The sequence below is a fragment of the Hyaena hyaena genome, unplaced genomic scaffold, assembly GCF_003009895.1.
Source record: "Hyaena hyaena isolate Hyena2069 unplaced genomic scaffold, ASM300989v1 scaffold_32, whole genome shotgun sequence".
Classification (NCBI taxonomy): domain Eukaryota; kingdom Metazoa; phylum Chordata; class Mammalia; order Carnivora; family Hyaenidae; genus Hyaena; species Hyaena hyaena.
In genome coordinates, this window is record NW_024080663.1 from 567,726 (window position 1) to 586,956 (window position 19,231).

Genomic DNA, 19,231 nt, shown 5'->3' on the forward strand with positions numbered 1-19,231 from the left:
GTTCTATTGTTAGTTTCCTGAGGAACCTCCACAGTTTTGCAGAGGGGCTGCACCAGTTTACATTCCCACCAACAGTGTAGGAGAGTGCCCGTTTCTCCACATCCTCACCAGCATCTAGAGTTCTCTGATGTGCTCATTTTAGCCACTCTGACTGGCGTGAGGTGGTATCTCAGTGTGGTTTTGATTTGTATTTCCCTGAGGAGGAGGGATGCTGAGCATCGTTTCATGTGTGTGTTGGCCATCTGGATGTCCTCTTTGGAGAAGTGTCTGTTCATATCTTCTGCCCATTTCTTCACTGGGTTGTTTGTTTTTCGGGTGTGGAGTTTGGTGAGTTCCTTATAGATTTTGGATATTAACCCTTTATCTGATATGTCATTTGCAACTATCTTTTCCCATTCCATTGGTTGCCTATTAGTTTTTTGGGTTGTTTCCTTTGCTGTGCAGCCCAGTTACCTGTTTTTTAACTAACACTTATGTTTGCTTGTTTTTGTTTAAGAGTGAACCAAGTGTTAACAAATTTGTTGACATGGAAAGATATTTGTAATATTTAAAGCAGATAGATTATAAAACTGCCAGTATGAGCACTTTCTAAAAAAGAAATCCATATATATAAAAGGAGCAAAATGTTAACTCTAGATCATAACTGCCACCCTTGGCTACCCTTAGAATTAGTTGGAGAATTCTTAAATGCCCTAGTGCCCAGGCCATACCTCATACTAACTGTAAATAAGACTCTCTTGGGGATGAATCCAGGCATCCGTAGTTTTTAAAGCTTCACAGATGATTTTAATATGCATAGTAGCTTGAGAATCACCGCTTACATGGTAGAATGATAGGGCTTTATATTTATTTATTTTAAGTTTTTGAAATTCTGTTATAATAGGCATTTATTACCTAAATGGTTTTTTTTTTAATTTATTTTTATTTTCTTTATTGTTTATTCATCTTTGACAGAGACAGACTGTGAGAGGGGACGGGGCAGAGAGAAAGGGAGACACAGAATCTGAAGCAGCCTCAAGGCTCTGAGCCGTCAGCACAGTGCCCTATGTGGGGCAGGAACTTGCAAACCACTAGATCATGACCTGAGCGAAGTTGGGGGCTTAACTGACTAAGCCACTCAGGCGCCCTCCTAAGTGATTTTTTTTTTAAAGTGTAAATTTCAAGATCCCAGAAAATCCTTGTTACTAGTATTTTAGAGTTGTAGTAATTTATTCATAAATCAGGATTATTTTCCTTGTCGTTGAATTGGATATTAGTATATTTTACAATTATAATTAAAATCTACAAGTTAAGTATACCTTTAGAGGGACTTCCAAATCCTTTTAAAAGAAATCAGTACTGGGTTGCCTGGGTGGCTCATTCAGTTAACTGTCTTACTTTGGCCCAGGTCATGATCTCATGGTTCGTGGGTTTGAGCCCCGCGTCAGGCTCTGTGCTGACAGCTAGCTCAGAGCCTGGAGCTTGTTTCAGATTTTGTGTCTCCCTCTCTGTCTGACCCTCCCCTGCTCATGCTGTCTCTCTCTCAGAAGTAAATAAAACATTAAAAAGAAAATTAAAAAAAAAAAAAAAGACATCAGTATTAGAACTTTAAAACGTTAAAGACATTTTAAAAATAATTTAAACATCTTAATTATAAATAACCACAGCGCCCCAACTTCTCTTTTTCTTGCCGCATCATTGTTTTTCTTTCTGTAGGAGCTCCAGCGGGCTAAGCAAGAAGTCCTCTCTTTGCGAAGAGAAAATTCTACCCTAGATGCTGAATGCCATGAAAAAGAAAAGCATATTAATCAGCTACAAACAAAAGTGGCTGTTTTAGAACAGGAAATCAAGGATAAGGACCAGCTTGTTTTAAGAACAAAAGAAGCATTTGATACAATCCAGGAACAAAAGGTCTGTTTAAACATTTTTAAACAAATTGATGATCACATTTACAAGCGATGCTTTTCTTAAACACAAACATCTTATTCATGTTTTTAAAAATATGTATCAGGTGGCTTTAGAAGAAAACAGTGAGAAAAATCAGGTACAACTAGGAAAACTTGAAGCTACAATAAAATCATTATCAGCGGAACTTCTTAAGGTTTGTTTTTTACAATAACAGAATATTAAATTTCATTGAATTAGGTAGAGATAATACATATGAAGCTCTTTTACAGGCGAATGAAATTATCAAGAAGTTGCAGGGGGATCTGAAAACTTTAATGGGTAAATTGAAACTGAAAAATACAGTAACTATTCAGCAAGAGAAACTCTTGGCTGAGAAGGAAGAAAAATTACAAAAGGAACAAAAGGAATTACAAGATGTTGGACAGTCTCTCCGAATTAAAGAACAAGAGGTAGTGAATATTTTGTTTTTTGCATGTGTGACTCTGCAAAGTGTAACAAATTTTCTCAGATGTAGTTTTTAAATTTCTGTTTTGTTATATTGGAGAATAGCTTTGGCTCCCCTACCCCCAAGAAGAATGGGATTAATTTCAACAGAAGTTAACCTATTACAGCTTGAAAAGTTGTCATGACTCAGATACCTTGAGTGTTCATATATATGTACAGTATATGTATACATAGTATAGATACATAGTTACACAGGAGAGCTATAATTCATTCTGTTTAATAATAGTTAATAGTAATCAATAATAGAAATACATTTCAGTTTTTATTTAGCCTTTATTATACTTATGAGGATTGACATATTTCAGGTATGCAGATTACAAGAACAATTAGAAGCTACAGTTCAAAAACTTGAAGAAAGCAAACAACTTCTAAAAAATAATGAAAAGCGTAAGTATTTTAACTTTCTATGTAAAAGAGGTGTGTAACTGTACTCTTAATCTGAAAATGTTATTTGAATTCATAAAAGTCTCGGTAAATCAAGATACTGCTCCATACAAATAATTTATTTTAAATCTGCCTCCATGTCTTTACTGTAGTAAGTTATATATCAGCTGCCCTATAAAACACTTCTCATTCTAAAGAAAACCATGTTACATGTGTAGAAACCCAAAACTGAGTGTTGAAAATATTGATGATAATTTAAATTCTTCACTGATTAAAGTTCTTCACTACTCCTTGTTTAATTGCTGTATTTATCTAATAGTAACAACATGAATTATTTGAAACTAAAATATAAGATCAAGCTTGTGATATTTTCTCAGTTTTTAGTATTGGTTATCAGACAAGAGTGGGAACTTTATATTAAGGTATCATTCTAGAAATGAAAGCCTTGAAAGAGATCCTTGACTAGCAGAAATACATGCTTCTGATTGTAATAGAATAAGTTCTCTGTGGTGGTTGCTAAAATAAGAGTCTTTAATGACAAAAATTTGGGTGGACCTATAGTCTCCTATGATATAAGGTAGTTACAAAGATGTAACATTTTAAAATTTTCAATATAATTTTTAAATGTTTAAAGTAATTAGAAAAATAATATTCAAAATTATTTACCTTGTTTTGTTCTTTTATTTAAGTAATCACATGGTTAAATAAAGAGCTAAATGAAAATCAGCTAGTAAGAAAGCAAGATGTATTGGGCCCTTCCACCACTCCACCTGTACACTCGAGCAGCAACACAATCAGAAGTGGGGTTTCTCCTAACTCTCACGTGGTAAGATTCAAACTGAATTGTGAGTCATCTTGGGGCACCTAAGTAACTCAGTCGGTTAAATGTCTGACTCTTGATTTCGGCTCAGGTCACGGTTTCACAGTTGGTGAGTTCGAGACCTGCATGGGTCCCTGTACTAACAGCACAGAACCTGCTTGGGATTCTCTTTCCCTCTCCCCTGCTTGTGCGCTCACGCTCTCTCTCGCGCATGCTCTCTCTCAAAATAAATAAACTTAAAAAAAATGATGTGAGTGGTCTTAGTACATCTCCTAGAAACAAAAATATTCCCAGACTGTGAGGAAGTTTCCATGACTTCAAATGTTGGTACTAATATGACTAGAGTCCTAGTTTATTAGCACTGAGGTAAAGTTTGTTTAAGTCTGCATTGGAAATGTGACGTATAGGTATGTATACTTGCTCTTAACAAAGAGGCTGTGTTTCAAGGGCATACTTCTTTATTTTATTTTATTTTTTTTGGTTTTGTTACTGTCATTTATTTCTGGATCATGCACAAAGACAATTCCATAGTACATTTATTGTATTATCCATTTCAGTGCTTATAATAATATGGACACTGGAAATGTAGAAAGATAGTATTCATTGCTGTTAGTGCACTATCTGAAGTGAGACTCCAGGTCACTTATTTATAATTAGGATTCAGATAAATGTCCATGTTTCTAAATACCACATGAAACTGGGAGACGTGGCAGGAACTCAGTAAGAAAGATACTTAAGGCAGGGCAAAATCTTGTCTTCAAACAATACTATGGCTGCAATAAAGGAGAAGCTGATCTCAACCATAGGTTTTTGGATTCTGCCTTGCCTGAATACACAAACTCAAGACGTTTATTCCCTTTTTGGGGGAAGGCCAAGGACAGCATCTCCTTTTGCAGCAAAAACACAAGACTAGTTGTCTACAGGCTTGGACTGGAGCCTTGGCTCTGTCCCAAGTGAAGGGCATACTTCTTTTTAAGATTTCATTGGATATAGAATTCATTCAGTAATAACTAAAGTAATACCAAATGTGCTGAGAAGCTTACAGTATTCAGGGGGCCTTAAGAAGGGAGAATAGGCTTGATGCTCAAGTTTGGAACTATGATGGAAGGAGGAGCCTAAACTGAATTCTGTTTGAAATGGGGGAGAGAAGAAAAAAAAAAAGAGAAAGAAATGTCCTTTTATTAGTCTTGTCAGTTCTAGATCCTCGAAGGAAATAGGTATGAAATATAAGCTTACTGGCTTCCAGTATCAGGCCTCTTGCTTTTCCCTTGCAAGACATTAGAAGAAAAAGAAGAGCAGCTCCTTACATCTGGCAGCTGGCTCGGTGCTATCAGCAAGGCCCTGGTGTTGCTAGGAGAGTTGTCCTGTGCTCGGCAGCCAGGCCGTGGGGCCTCCTGTTGCACAAACAGTATCACAGAAAATCAACATCAGCCAAGGCCACTTTGTGACTGTGATGGATCAAGACAAAAACAAGACCACCTCATATCACGTGTGAACACCATTTTAAAAAATGAGCGTAGCCAATCCACAAAAATACACAAGCTTTATCCTGGCTAACATGATTGATTGCTGCTTCATTACCAATTATAGTTTTGGCCTTAATTTATCCCTCCTGATTTACAATTTTATTTCAGATACTCAGTCATACAGTTACCCTTATTTACAGATGGCTTCCAACTCACAACAAAGCCACACTTTATTAAACTGTCCCTTAAACTACCTAACACACAAGTCCAATAAATAAGTCCCTTTTAACACCTTCATACTGCCACATCCCCTTTACGAGGTTCCCTACAGGATGCAATCTCCATTGTTTGCAAGGAGCAGTAAACCCAGGGTATGCACCTAAAGATACATTTCTGGTCATTTTTGGTTGGAGAACATTGGCAGAGGATTTAAAATGTAAATACTTAATTGAAGTTTAAATCCTTGTAAATCAGATAGTACTTGATGTTTAAAGAGAAGAATGGATTTTTGCTAAATTAGAAAAAGGTGTAGAAATAAGTGCCTGGTACTAAATGACAAACTTGAAATATTTGACAGGCTTAACCTTCACGACTATGTAAAAGATTTTTTTTTGTCAATGTAACCACTGATGTACATAATTGCTTTCTCAGATTTGTGTTTCAGTTTTCCTCTTATAAAAATAAACTCTTTTCATGACATTGGCTAATTGAAGGTGTGACCATATGGTATATTAGTGGGCAAAGCAAGTTATTGTCTTAAGTAGTCCATGTAAGAACACATGTCTTGGAGCGCCTGGTGGCTCAACTGGTTAAGTGCCCAACTTCAGCTCGGGTCATGATTTCACTGTGAGTTCAAGCCCCACATCAGGCACTGTGCTGTTTGTACTCATTCTGGCAGAAAGTCATTTTTATTTTATATCTGGTTGGCTTACTGATCTGTGACTCCACCCTTCCCCCATCCTCTTTTTTAGGAATGGAAGGCCTATAGGGAACCCAGGTGTTCAGAGAGGTCATTGTTTGAACTCAGTTCAAAGCCAGGTCCAATTTGTCAAGCTTGTACAGCCACTCTTTAAAAAGCCTAAAGGTATCCTAGCCTCATGCTGTATAATAAAGCAAAGTTTTGTGGTGTCATGATAAAATTGGCCTCTAAGAAAGTACTCTCAATTATTAGTTATTATAACAGATGCTAATGCCTCCTGGATTGGCAAATACTATTTAGAACTAATGTCTCACCCTTTTTTATGTTTTTATTTTTAGGTTGATGGTAGACTTACGTACCCAGCCTGTGGGGTTGGTTATCCTGTCTCCTCTGCATTTGGATTCCAGAATACCTTTCTTCATCCTATATCTACCAAAAATAACATCCATCCAGTTTCTGGACCAAAGGTAGACAAATTAACTAATACTTTTTGGGGGCAAGATATAGCAACTTATTAATTTTAAAATTAATTTAACTTTTAATTTTAAAAATTAATTTAGCCTTTGATCACTTGCTAAGTATTATTGAATATCTAGTTCATGCTTACAGGAAATACTATCTGCACTATATGGTATTTTTTGAATATCTGTAATTTATAAAAAGGTAAATATCAGTATGCTTAAACTTGATTTCCTATTCAACCTCTTTCTCCATTTTTACTCATTCTGTACTTTTATCTTTTACCACTCTCAAACTTAACTAGAATTACTGACTTCATACGGTTGATGTATTAGCTATGGTGACATTTTTGGATTCTATTGCCAGGATTTAAAGTCTGATAAAACAGGATTATAGTATATTCTACACTGTAGTTCTGGCAACCTAATCTTAAATAACATAGGACTAGCATTTCCTCAAATCTGGTTTATTTGCTAAGGCTTTTTCCTACCCACTGGAGTTCTTTGTTATCATTGTTATTACTGCTGTCTTAGGTTTATACATTGTTTTCATATGTATTAAAACTTGCACAATAATTTCATCCACCAGACCAACCACTGATTCTGTTTTCGTTCCTATCTTTAGGTCAAAATTGTTTGTTTGTTTGTTTGTTTTTTCTAAATCTTGGAGACAAACATTTTTTAAAAGAATATTTTATAAAAGAATTGAGGACTTTGAAATTGCTATTATAAACCCTTTATCAAAAGGCACCTGGGTGGCTCAGTTGGTTAAATGTCTCTTAATCTTGGCTCAGGTCACAGTCTCACTGTTTGTGAGATCACGCTCTGTGTCAGGCTCTGCACTGACAATGTGGAGCCTATTTGGATTCTCTCTCTCCCTCTCTGCCCCCTGCTTGCCTACGCACTCTTAAATAAATAAACTTAAAAATAAACCCTTTGTCACATTAGTTTTGGGCTGCTCTAAAAATAAGCTGGTTGTGTTGCTTAGGCATATGCTTTTTTGCCAAAGCCTTGTTAACTGTCATCTGGAGCTATTGAGAATTCTCAGTGAAATGAGAATTAAACGAGTTTTATGCTTAGAATATCATTACGGAAAGAGTATTTAGATGCACTTAGGTGGATTTTTTTACATTGCTTGTTAAAGAACATTAGACATTTGTTTTCAGAGGAGTACTATTGTTTTTTTACAATGTTAAGTAACTCTTATACTATTCATTAACTTTATTTTTAAATTTTAATTCCAATATAATAAACATACAGTGTTCTGTTAGTTTCAGGTGTACAATGTAGTGATTCAACAATTCTGTTGAACTGTTACTGTTGTTGAATTGATGAGCACTGTTACTCAGTGCTCATCAAGATAAATGCACACTTAATCCCCTTCACCAATTTCACCCATCTGTCCAGACCTCCCCCCTCTGGTAACCATCATTTTGTTTTCTATAGTTTGTTTTTTGATTTGTCTTTTTTTTTTTTTTCCTTTCCTTGTTTTGTTTCTTAAATTTCACATGAGTGAAATCATGTGGTATTTGTCTTTCTTTGACATATTTCACGTACTTTTATACCTTATAGTCCATCCATGTTATTTATTGCAAATGACAAGATTTTATTCTTTTTTATGGCTGGACAGCATTCCAGTGTGTGTGTGTGTGTGTGTGTGTGTGTGTGTGTGTGTGTGTGTGTGTATCGCATCTTCTTGAACCTTTCATATCTTTTTTTTTTTGTGTGTGTTTATTTCTGAGAGAGAGAGAGAGGCAGCATGAGCAGGGGAGGGTAGAGAGAGAGGGAGACACAGAATCAGAAGCAGACTTCAGGCTCTGAGCTAGTTGTCAACACAGAGCCTGATGTGGGGCTCAAACCTACGAACTGTGTGATCATGACCTGAGCCGAAGTCGGACGCTTAGCCGACTGAGCCACCCTGGCACCCCTTGAACCTTTCATCTCTTGATGGATACTTGGGTTACTTCCATAATTTGGTGATTGTAAATAATGCTGCCACGAACATAGGAGTGTATATATCTTTTTTTTTTTTTTTTAATATTTTTTTATTTATTTCTAAGAGAGAGAGAGACAGTGTGAGCAGGGGAGGGTCAGAGAGAGAGGGAGATACAGACTCTGAAATAGGCTCCAGGCTCTGAGCTGGCAGTCAGCACAGAGCCGGACGCGGGGCTCGAACCCACGAACCGCGAAAGTCAGACGCTTAACCGACTAAGCCACCCAGGCGCCCCTGTATATATCTTTTCAAGTTAGTGTTTTCATGTTCGTTGGGTAAATACCTAGTATCTACTGGATCATATGGTAATTTTATTTTTAATTTTTTGAGGAACCTCCATACTGTTTTCCACAGTGGCTATACCAGTTTGCATTCCCAACAACAGTGTATGAGGGTTCCTTTTTCTCCACACTGTCACCAACACCTGTTTTTCTTTTCTTTCTTTTTAATACTTGTTTCTTGAATATGATTGTTTTTTAGTGAATATCTACACATTCAAGTGGGGTTGCCTTTTGGGATCAATTTTTTTCTTCAGAATTATGACCGAATTGCTCTTTCATTTTATTTCTAAGTTTTCTCTTAATTTCAGTTAGTTAATAAACAGTTATTAATTTCAGGTGTATGCTACAATAAGTTAGCAATTCCATATATCACCACATGCTCATCACAAGTGCACTCCTTGATCCCCACCACCTATTTAACCCATCTGTCCATGGCCCTCCCCTCTGATAGCTGTCAGATTGTTCTATGTAATTAAAAGTCTGTTTCTTGCTTTGACTCTTCTCTCATTTTTTCCTTTGTTTTGTTCCTAAATTCCACAAGTGAAATCATATGGTATTTGTCTTTCTCTGTGATGTATTTCACTTAGCATTACAATCTCTAATTTCATCCACATCATTGCAGTAGGCAAGATTTCACATTGTTATGGCTGAATAATATTCCATTTTATATATGTACTACATCTTCATTCATTTATCAGTTGATTGATGGACACCTGGACTGCTGTAAACATAGGGTTGCTCATATCCTTTGATTTAGTGTTTTTGTGTTCTTTGGGTAAATATCCAGTAGTGCGATTGATGGATCATAAGATGGTTCTATTTTTAACTTTAAAAAATATTTATTTATTTTAAGAGAGAAAGTGCGCATGTGAGTGAGGATAGGGCAGAAAGTGGGGCAGTGGGGGAGAATCCCAAGAACACTCCATGCTGTTGGCTCAGGGCCCAAATCCATGCTGTGAGATCAGGACCTGAGCCGAGATCAGGTCCTGAGCCAAAATCAGGAGTTGGGCACTTAACCAACTGAGCCACCAGGGATTCCTCTATTTGTAACTGTTTGGGTAAACCTCATATTTTTTTCCAAATTGCTTCTTTATTTAAACAGCTTTGTAGGAATATATATAATATCCCAAATGAGGATAAGAAATACTACAGATTCTTTCCAGATAGTTACCTAGTTTGTAGAACTAAATATGATTCACAAGATTACCTTTCTTATTGTTCTTCTGGAATTGGAGAAGTCGTTATAACAAGGACATTCTTAAATATAGAACCAGGACTTCTACGATTTCCTATACCATTGATTTCTGTATTTTGATCACATATTGCCAACAGTTAAAAAAACAAAACAGTTTTTAAACATATAAAACACTTTGAACTTGAATCTCTAATACATGAATATTTATTTGTGAATTGTATGTATATACTACCATGCGTATTACATACATTATAGTTACTGGTTATGAAGGTGGAATCTGATGTTAGAATTTATATCCTGTCTTGGGGCTCCTGGGTGGCTCAGCCGGTTAAGCATTTGACTTTGGCTCAGGTCATGATCTCATGGTTTGTGGGTTTAAGCCCTTCATTGGGCTCTGTGCTGATAGAGCCTGGAGCCTGCTTCAGATTCTGTGTCTCATTTTTTCTCTACTCCTCCCCCACTGTGGTCTGTCTGTCTTTTAAAAATAAATGTTAAAGGAGACTTTTTTTTTTTTTTTAAATTTAAATCCTGTCTTTATCAATGTGAATTGGCCCAGCCACTGAAACACAAAAAACAATAAGCATCTAACTCTCATGGTTCAGTGTCTCCCCTTGTAAAGTAGAGCAATAATTTTGTCTCCCTTACTAGGTTATTGTGAGGGTTAGGTAAGTTAATATATTTGCTGAGAATAGTGCCTGGTACATGATAAGTGATTTGTTATTTTCTTTATTAAATACTAATAGGATATTACTAATAGGATACTCAGAAATTAAAGAGTATATATAAATCAAATTTATAAGGTTTTCTTCTCCTACCTTAATGCATGGTCATTATCACTAACTACTTTGGAGACCACTGATCTGGTTAGTCTTGGGCTAACGGATATTGTGATTAAAACATCTTTTTAGTTGAAGTAAAAGGAAATAATTTTATTTTATGACATTGAAATTGTGATATACCTAATGTCTTTAAATATTACGGTAGGGATTTAGTACATTCAAGTAGAGGATGCATAATAAAATTAGTTAAATTAGGTAAGAAACAAAATTATGCTGAAGGAAATACAAAGGAGTGTTTTAAAAGATTGTGGCATGCTGACAAATAGAACATTTGATAGTGTCATGTTCAGTTGAGCATACTGACTCTTGATTTTGGCTCAGGTCATGATCCCAGGATCTTGGGATTGACTCTGTGTCAGGCTATGCACTGAGCGTGGTACCTGCTTAAGATTCTTTCTCTCTCTTCCTCTGTCCCTCTTCCCCACTTGCAGATGCCTGCTCTCTCTCTCTCTCTCTCTCTCTCTCTCTCTCTCTCTCATGAATGAATGAATGAATAGCTTTCATTAAAAAAATTTGATAATTTCGTAAGCAAGATAGACAAATTAACTTCTTTATTGGAGACAAAAGGCAAGGATTCATTCATTCAATAAATATTTAATGAATTTTTACTATGGCCATGCATTGTTCTGTTGCAAGAGACACAGCACTGAACAAGACCAAGTCCTTGCCAATATGGTGCTTACGTTTTATGGTGAAAACTCCATTATGATCACAAACTATAGTATCTTTTAAACAGAGCTGTTATCAAGAAGATATTATTTGGTATCAGAGAAAATGCTTGTGATGAAATCACTTAAACACTTTACAGTGTCTGATTCTGATTCTTTCAGGTGGGATAAACCTTAAGGTCAAACATGATCAGATTTCATCGTTGAGGTTATGTGTAAGAAAGTAGCTATCTAATATCAGATGCTTGATGTATCTTGATCATGTTTAGCCCACAATGTGTATTCAGAGATTTTGTCTAGAGATAACATTTCTCAGTTAGACTCTACACTTCATTCACCACATGGTTCTAAATGTTTGCTTATTTTGTGTTAACTATTTTTTAAAAAAAATATATGAGCATGGGAAGCTCCTAAATGTATTGGAGGATATACTGTCTAAATGTCCCTCCTGTGGTCCCCAGTTTTCTCCTCAGAGAAAAAAATCATTGTTAGGAGTTTTTTATATCTTCCAAAAATATTTAAAGCATACACAAGGGTATGCATTTGTATATGTATACGTATGTATGTTTGTATTCATGAGTGTATATATAGTCTTAAATTGTACATGCTCACTGTTCCGTGCCTCACTTTTTTTCATTCATTAGTATTATCATGAAGTTGGTCCATTTCCATGTATTAGAATGTTAATTTTTGTTATTTAATGACTTCTTTGTATTCCAGTGTATCCATGTACTATACTTAATTTAACTAGTGCTCTGTTAATGGATGATCAAGTTGTTTTCAATCTAGATATTCATACCGTGCTTCATCAATTATATTTTATATGTATCTTTGTGGCCTTTTACCAGTCGATTTGTAGGATAAATTCTTTCCATTTTTTTCTTTTTTTAAATTTTAATTCCAGTATAGTTAAAATACAGAGTTAAGTTAGTTTCAGGTACATAATATAGTGATTCTGCACTTTTGTATATTACTTAGTGCTCATCAAGATAAAGTGTACTTGTAATTCCCTTCACTGATTTCACCTATCTACTCATCCCCTTCCCCTCTGGTAACCATCAGGTGGTATTTGATAGTTAAGAGTCTGTTTTTTGGTATGTCTTTTTCCTTTGGTCATTTGTTTCTTAAATTCCACATATGCGTGAAATCACATGGTTATTTGTCTTTAACTGACTTATTAGGATTATACTTTTTTTTTCTAATAGTTTATTGTCAAATTAGTTTCCACATAACACTCAGTGCTCATCCCCACAAGTGCCCTCCTCCATGCCCCTCCCTCCCTCCCCCCCACATCCATCAGTCCTCAGTTTTTGTCAGCATTCAAGAGTCTCTCCTGGTTTGCCTCTCTCCCTTTCCCCCACCATTTCCCCCCTTCTTCTCCCCCTTGTTCCTCCATCAAGTTCCTCCTAATCCTCCTATACGTGCAAACATATGATATTTGTCCTTCTCTGCCTGACTTATTTCGCTCGGCATAACACCCTCAAGGTCCATCCATGTTGCTACACATGGCCAGATTTCATTCCTTCTCATTGCCATGTAGTATTCCGTGGATTAGATAAACCACATCTTCTTGATCCATTCATCTATTGATGGACACTTAGGCTCTTTCCATGTTTTAGCTATTGTTGAGAGTGCTGCTATGAACTAGCATTATACTCTTTTGTTCTATGTTGTGAATGGCAAGATTTCTTTTTTTTGTTGTTGTTGAGTAGTATTCCATTGTGCGTGTGTGTGTGTGTGTATATATGTATGTGTATATATATGTACGTGTGTATATATACACGTACATATATATACACACACCACATTTTCTTTATGTAAGATAAATTTTTTTTTAAATTTTTTTTTACATTTATTTATTTTTGAGAGACAGACCACAAGTAGCGGAGGGGCAGAGAGAGAGAGGGAGACACAGCAGGCTAGGCTCCTCACTGTCAGCACAGAGCCTGATGGCGGGGCTCAAACTCACAAACTGTGAGATCATGACTCAAGCCAAAGTCAGACGCTTACCCTACTGAGCCACCCAGGTGCCGCTATGTAAGATAAATCCTGAAAGGTAATTGGGTCAGAAATAATTTTGTCTGTAGATTATGATGAAGATTAATATTTATTTCCCTTATTATTGGGAAACATCAGCTTTGTATTTATAGTTTATGTTTCCTCTTCTGTAAAATGTCTATTTCTGTATCTGTTTTTGTTTTAGATGTTTAGCCCTTAAAAAATGACAGCATAGTGTTTTTTATATATCCTGGTCACTAGTCTGCTATTGGTTTTATATGTTAATTTACTGTTTTCCAATTTTTGCCTTGTCTTTTTACTCTTTATGGTGCCCTTTTAAAAAATTTTTTTAAACTTTACTAAAGTATAATTTATATTTAAAATTATGCCATGGTTGGGGCGCCTGGATGGCTTAGTCGGTTAAGCGTCCGACTTTCGCTTAGGTCATGATCTCGCGGTTTGTGGGTTCGAGCCCCGCGTCGGGCTCTGTGCTGACTGCCAGCTCAGAGCCTGGAGGCTGTTTCAGAGTCTGTGACTTCCTCTCTCTGTGACCCTCCCCTGCTCATGCTGTCTCTCTCTCTCTCCTAGAAATAAATAAAACATTAAAAAAAAAAATTATGCCATCGTTAAGTTTATAGTTCAGTAATTTAAATTATAGAATTGTGAAGCCATCATGACAGTTCATTTGTAGAGCATTTACATGTCCCCCAACGGGTTCCCTAGTGCTTATTTGTAGTTAATCCATACTCTTGCTCCCAGCCCTAGGCAAGTACTGATCTTCCTTCTGTCTATTAATTTGCTTTACTACATTTTACATGAATAGAATCATAAATATGAAGTTTTTTGTTGTCTGCTTTCACTCAGCATATGTTTGAGGTGTATCCAAGTTTTTTTTTTTTTTTTTTAATGTTTCATTTATTTCTGAGAGAGAGAGAGACACAGCGTGAGCAGGGGAGGGTGAGAGAGAGAGAGAGAGAGAGACACAGAATCTGAAACAGGCTCCAGGCTCTGAGCCGGCAGTCAGCACAGAGCCCGACGCGGGGCTCGAACCCACAAACCGCGAGATCATGACCTGAGCCGACGTTGGTTGCTTAACCGACTGAGCCACCTGGGTGCCCCGAGGTATATCCAAGTTGTAGTGTGTATTACTAGTTCTGGTTTATCATTGAATGGATATGCCACCATTTGTTTATCCATTCATCATTTGATAGGAGACATTTGGGTCATTTTCAGCTTGGGACTGTTACAAATAAAGCTGCTTGTGAATGTTTGTGTACAAGTCTTTGTATTTCTCTAAGGTGAATACCTGGAAATGGAATGGCTGGGGATATATATTTCATTTTTAAGAAATTACCAAACTTTTCCAAAAGCAGTTGAACCATCTACCACCGGCAGTCTGAGAATTCAAGATATATTATATTCTTGACAACAGCTGGTATGGTGAATTGTTTAATTTTAGCCATTCTAACAGGTGTATAGAAATATCTTCTTGTGACTTCTAATGTGCAGTTTCCTTAATAGCTAATGAAGTTGAGAGCATCTTTTCATGTGCCTGTTTGTTATCAGTGTATTTATTTTGGGGAGATATCTATTTAATCTTTTATTCCTCTTTTTTTAATGTTTACTTTTGAGAAGGAGAGAGAGAGAGAGACAGAGATGAGCAGGGGAGGGGCAGAGAGAGAGGAGACACAGAATCCAAAGCAGGCTCCAGGCTCTGAGCTGTCAGCACAGAGCCTGATGTGGGGCTCGAACTCATGAACCGTGAGATCATGACCTGAGCTAAAGTCAGACGCTCAGCCAACTGAGCCACCCATCACAAGTGCACTTCTTAATCCCTATCAGCTATTTAGCCCATCCCCTCACGCCCCCTCCCGTCTGGTAACCATCAGTTCTCTGTAAATAAGAGTCTCTTTCTTAATATGTCTCTCTTTTATTTTTTTTCCTTTTTTTCCCCCCTTAAATTCCACATATGAATGAAATCATATGGTTATTTTTCTTTTTGTTATTTTGCTTAAACTCTCTGGCTCCACCATTTTATTGCAAATGGCAAGATTTTTTTCTTTATGGCTGAATAATATTCAATTGTGTATATATATACCCGATCTTCTGTATCCATTCATCAGTCAGTGGATGCTTGGGCTGCTTCCATAACTTGGCTATTGTAAATAATGCTCTTATCAGTATAGGGGTGCATGGAATTATTTTCTGAATTTCCCTTTCTATTTTTTTTTTTTTTTTAAATATTTTTATTTCTAGGAGAGAGAGAGAGACAGCATGAGCAGGGGAGGGTCAGAGAGAGAGGGAGTCACAGACTGAAACAGGCTCCAGGCTCTGAGCTGGCAGTCAGCACAGAGCCCGACGCGGGGCTCGAACCCACGAACCGCGAGATCATGACCTAAGTGAAAGTTGGACACTTAACCGACTAAGCCACCCAGGCGCCAGCTCAGAGCCTGGATCCTGTTTCGGATTCTGTGTCTCCCTCTCTCTCTCTGACCCTCCCCTGCTCTTGCTGTCTCTCTCTCTCTCTCTCTCTCTCAAAAATAAATAAAACATTAAAAAAATAATGAATAATAAATAAGTAAAAAGTTCTGTATCTTTAATCTTTGTTATTTCAGCTATGTGTCATGGTATGGACCTCCTTGGCTTCATCTTGTTTGGAGTTCTCTGCTTCCTGAACTTGGATATCTGTTTCCTTCTCCAGGTTAGGGAAGTTTTCAGGTATTATTTCTCAAATAAGATTTCTGTGCTTTTCTCTCTCTTCTGGGATCTTTTTGATACGAATGTTTGCTCTCTTGATGTCCAGGAGGTCCCTTGATTTGTCCTCATTTTTTAATAATTCTTTTTTCTTTGACACCTGGCTCGCTCAGTTGGTGTAGCATGCAACTCTTGATCTTGGGGTCATGAGTTCAGGCCCCCACGTTGGAGGGTAGAGTTTGCCTAAAAATTTTTTTTGTTTTCTTTTTTTTGCTGTTCGGCTTGGCTGCCTTTCATTACCCTGTCTGCCAGGTTGCTGATTTGTTCTTTTGTGTTTGCTAATCTGCTGTTGATTCCTCTACTGTATTTTACATTCAGTTGTTAATACATTTTTTATTAGTTTTTGTGTATTTTCTCTCTCTTTGTTGAATTCATCCATTCTTCTTTACAGTCCAATGAGCATCTTTCTAACCATAACTTCAAAATCTTTATCAGATTAGTTCTATTTCATTTAATCCTTTTTCTGAGCTTTTGTCTTGGTCTTTCATTTGGAGCATATCTCTCTCCTTTTGCTTGACTTTCGGTTTGCTTTTCTGAATCTGATGCAGCAGCTACTTCTTCTAAACTTAAAGGAATCGTCATGTGTATGGTCATCCCCTGTGTAGGTTGTGTGTGCCTGGTGACTTGGCTGGTTGGGTAGAGGTGTGGCTTGTGTGGGCTGGGCCTCATGGGGTACTTTGTCATGGGGCTGCCTTGGTGGGAGGTTCTGAACTGAAGCAGGTGTGGGTAGGGGTGGGCCCAGAGCTCTCCATGCAGAGGGCATCCTGCCAGGATAACTGAAGCTGAAATGGACACTGGCTAGGGCTTTCCATGTCACTCTACACAGAAGGCACCCTGACGAGTCATCTGGAGATGATGTGGCAGTGGGTTTGGAGGTCCTGGGGGTTTCTGTACTAGGGGTGCCCTGGCAAGACATCCGCAGCTAAAGTGGCTAGGGCCCAGAGTGTTCTGGGCTGCTTTGCCCCTTTGCCACCGTGGCAAAATGACTGGAGTTAACAGTGAGCCCTGATTAGGCGTGTCGGGTGTGCACCGTGCTGGGGCTGCCTTGGTGGGACAGCTGGGGCTGGTGTGTACTAGGCGCCTGGGCTCCCTGAACCAGGAGTCTGGCTAGGGTGTCCAAATCCTGTTCTCATCCACACTATCGAGGTTGGGCAAAATAAACTGTGCCACTTGGCCAGCTCTTCAACCCAGAGAGAGTTCCAACAGTTCCCTCCACCATGTGGCAGAATCCTAGGGCTGGATCTTTTCATCTAGTTGCTCTTTTAACAGCTTTTTCCTTGGTTCCCAAGGTGTTTGGATCTGATATGGGCTAGGATCCCAGGGCTGGCCGAGGTCCCCTGTCCCCTGTCTGCACTATCAAGGTGGAGGGGGAACATAAAACAGTGGTACTCGCCAGTGGTACTCTGTGACCCAGAGAGAGTACAGCAGCTCGCTTGCTGTTTGGCGGAGCTCCAGGGCTGGATCTTTTATATTCTAGTTGTTCTGTTAATCTGAGGCTGTTTTCTGTGTGTAGGGCAGATGAATCCGCTCACAGTCCCTCAGTACTCTCCCTCCCCAGTGCCGTTTGTAGTGTGACAGTGAGGGGGGTTCCCTTTCTTGCCCTGTCTCCATTTTTTGGCATTCTCTGTCATGCACAAGTTGTTCATTCAGCCTTCAGGATATTCAGGAGTAATTGGTCTCTGAAAAGGTAGATTTGGTGTGTGTCTGGTGGAGGTGAGTTCAGGGTCTTCCTCCATCGTCATCTTCCTCCGTTGCCATCAAAATCAACAAGTTTCTGTTTCCTTTCAGCATTTTGAAGATGTCATTCCATCATTGCCTGGATTGAATAGTTTCTGACAAGTCATCAGTAGTCATTTTTATCACTTTTCCTATTTAGAAAATGACTTTTTCTCTGGGTGCTTTTAACATTTCCTTTTTGTTTTTTATTTTTTTCACCAACTTATTTATAATATACCTTGGTGTGCTACATACATATCTCAATGCACTTAAGGCTTTTTATTGAGGATCTGTGTATCGAATTTATGGTTGACAGCTTGGAAAATTCTGGTCATTATTTCTGCATTTTTTCCCCTATTTCCTGCACTTTTTTTCCTGTTATTTCCTTTCAGTACTCCAGTTATACCTGGTTGATCCCATGTTTTTCTGTTGAAACTCTTTATTATTTTAGGCTTTGTTTTATAGTCAAGTGCTGTGTCTTAAAGTCACTGAATTTTTTTTTTTTTTTTGCAATTTTTAATATGCTGTTACTTCTTTCCAGGTAGAAATTTGTGTTTTAGGTATTGAATTTGCCATCACTGCAAGTTCCATGTCATTCTTTTTCATATTTTTTATTTTTCTCATACTTTGAATTTCCATTAAATTTTTTTTGATCATTGTCTTTGTTCTAATATCTCCGTCCTTGTTCTCTTATCATTTCTGGATTCGTTTTCTATTGACTCTTTCCTTCGTGTCACATTTTCTAAATGTCATCTCTAGTAAGTTTTGATTGAATGTGGAACATTGTCAGTGCTTACATTGTTGACTATATGGGTTTTGTTATCTTCCTTTAAAGAGTGGCTAGTAGTGGCACCTGGATAACTCAGTCGGTTAAGACTCAGACTTCAGCTCAGGTAGTGGGTTCATGGTTTGTGAGTTCACACCCTACATCAGGCTCTGCACTGACAGCTCAGAGCCTGGAGCCTGCTCCGCATTCTGTATCTCCCTCTCTCTCTGCCTCTCCCCTGCTTGTGTTCTGTCTCTCCCTCTCTCTCTCAAAAATCAGTAAAGATTTAAAAAAAAAGTTTTTTTAATAAATAGTGGCTGGTATTTAAATTAGTTGTGGGTTCACTTGATCCCTTTGGAGCATTTTAGGTTTTTTCATTTTTTTTTCTTTAGCTTTACTTGGGGACATCTAAAGTAGCTTTTACTCAAGGGATAATTCAGCCCATCTGTAAAGCTGTGATCCTTTGTGGCTCTTCACTGGATGCCCTAAGTGATTACCAAGGACTCCACTTTGTCTCCATGATTATGAACCTTGGGAATTGTTGATGTTAAAACCCTGTTTCTTCCTTTCCTTTCCTTTCCTT

General features: G+C 37.7%; 1 protein-coding gene across 5 annotated transcripts in view; it reads left to right on the top strand.

Moving 5' to 3' along the window:
• SASS6 (SAS-6 centriolar assembly protein) overlaps nt 1-19,231 on the top strand; it is a 55,760-nt gene that overhangs the window by 29,438 nt on the left and 7,091 nt on the right. For all 5 annotated transcript variants that reach the window (XM_039228424.1, XM_039228427.1, XM_039228425.1 and 2 more), the window contains 6 exons: nt 1,696-1,890; nt 1,991-2,080; nt 2,157-2,336; nt 2,697-2,778; nt 3,465-3,601; nt 6,319-6,447. In XM_039228424.1, the coding sequence (XP_039084355.1) occupies nt 1,696-1,890; nt 1,991-2,080; nt 2,157-2,336; nt 2,697-2,778; nt 3,465-3,601; nt 6,319-6,447 (813 nt within the window). The remainder of the gene's footprint in view (nt 1-1,695; nt 1,891-1,990; nt 2,081-2,156; nt 2,337-2,696; nt 2,779-3,464; nt 3,602-6,318; nt 6,448-19,231) is intronic.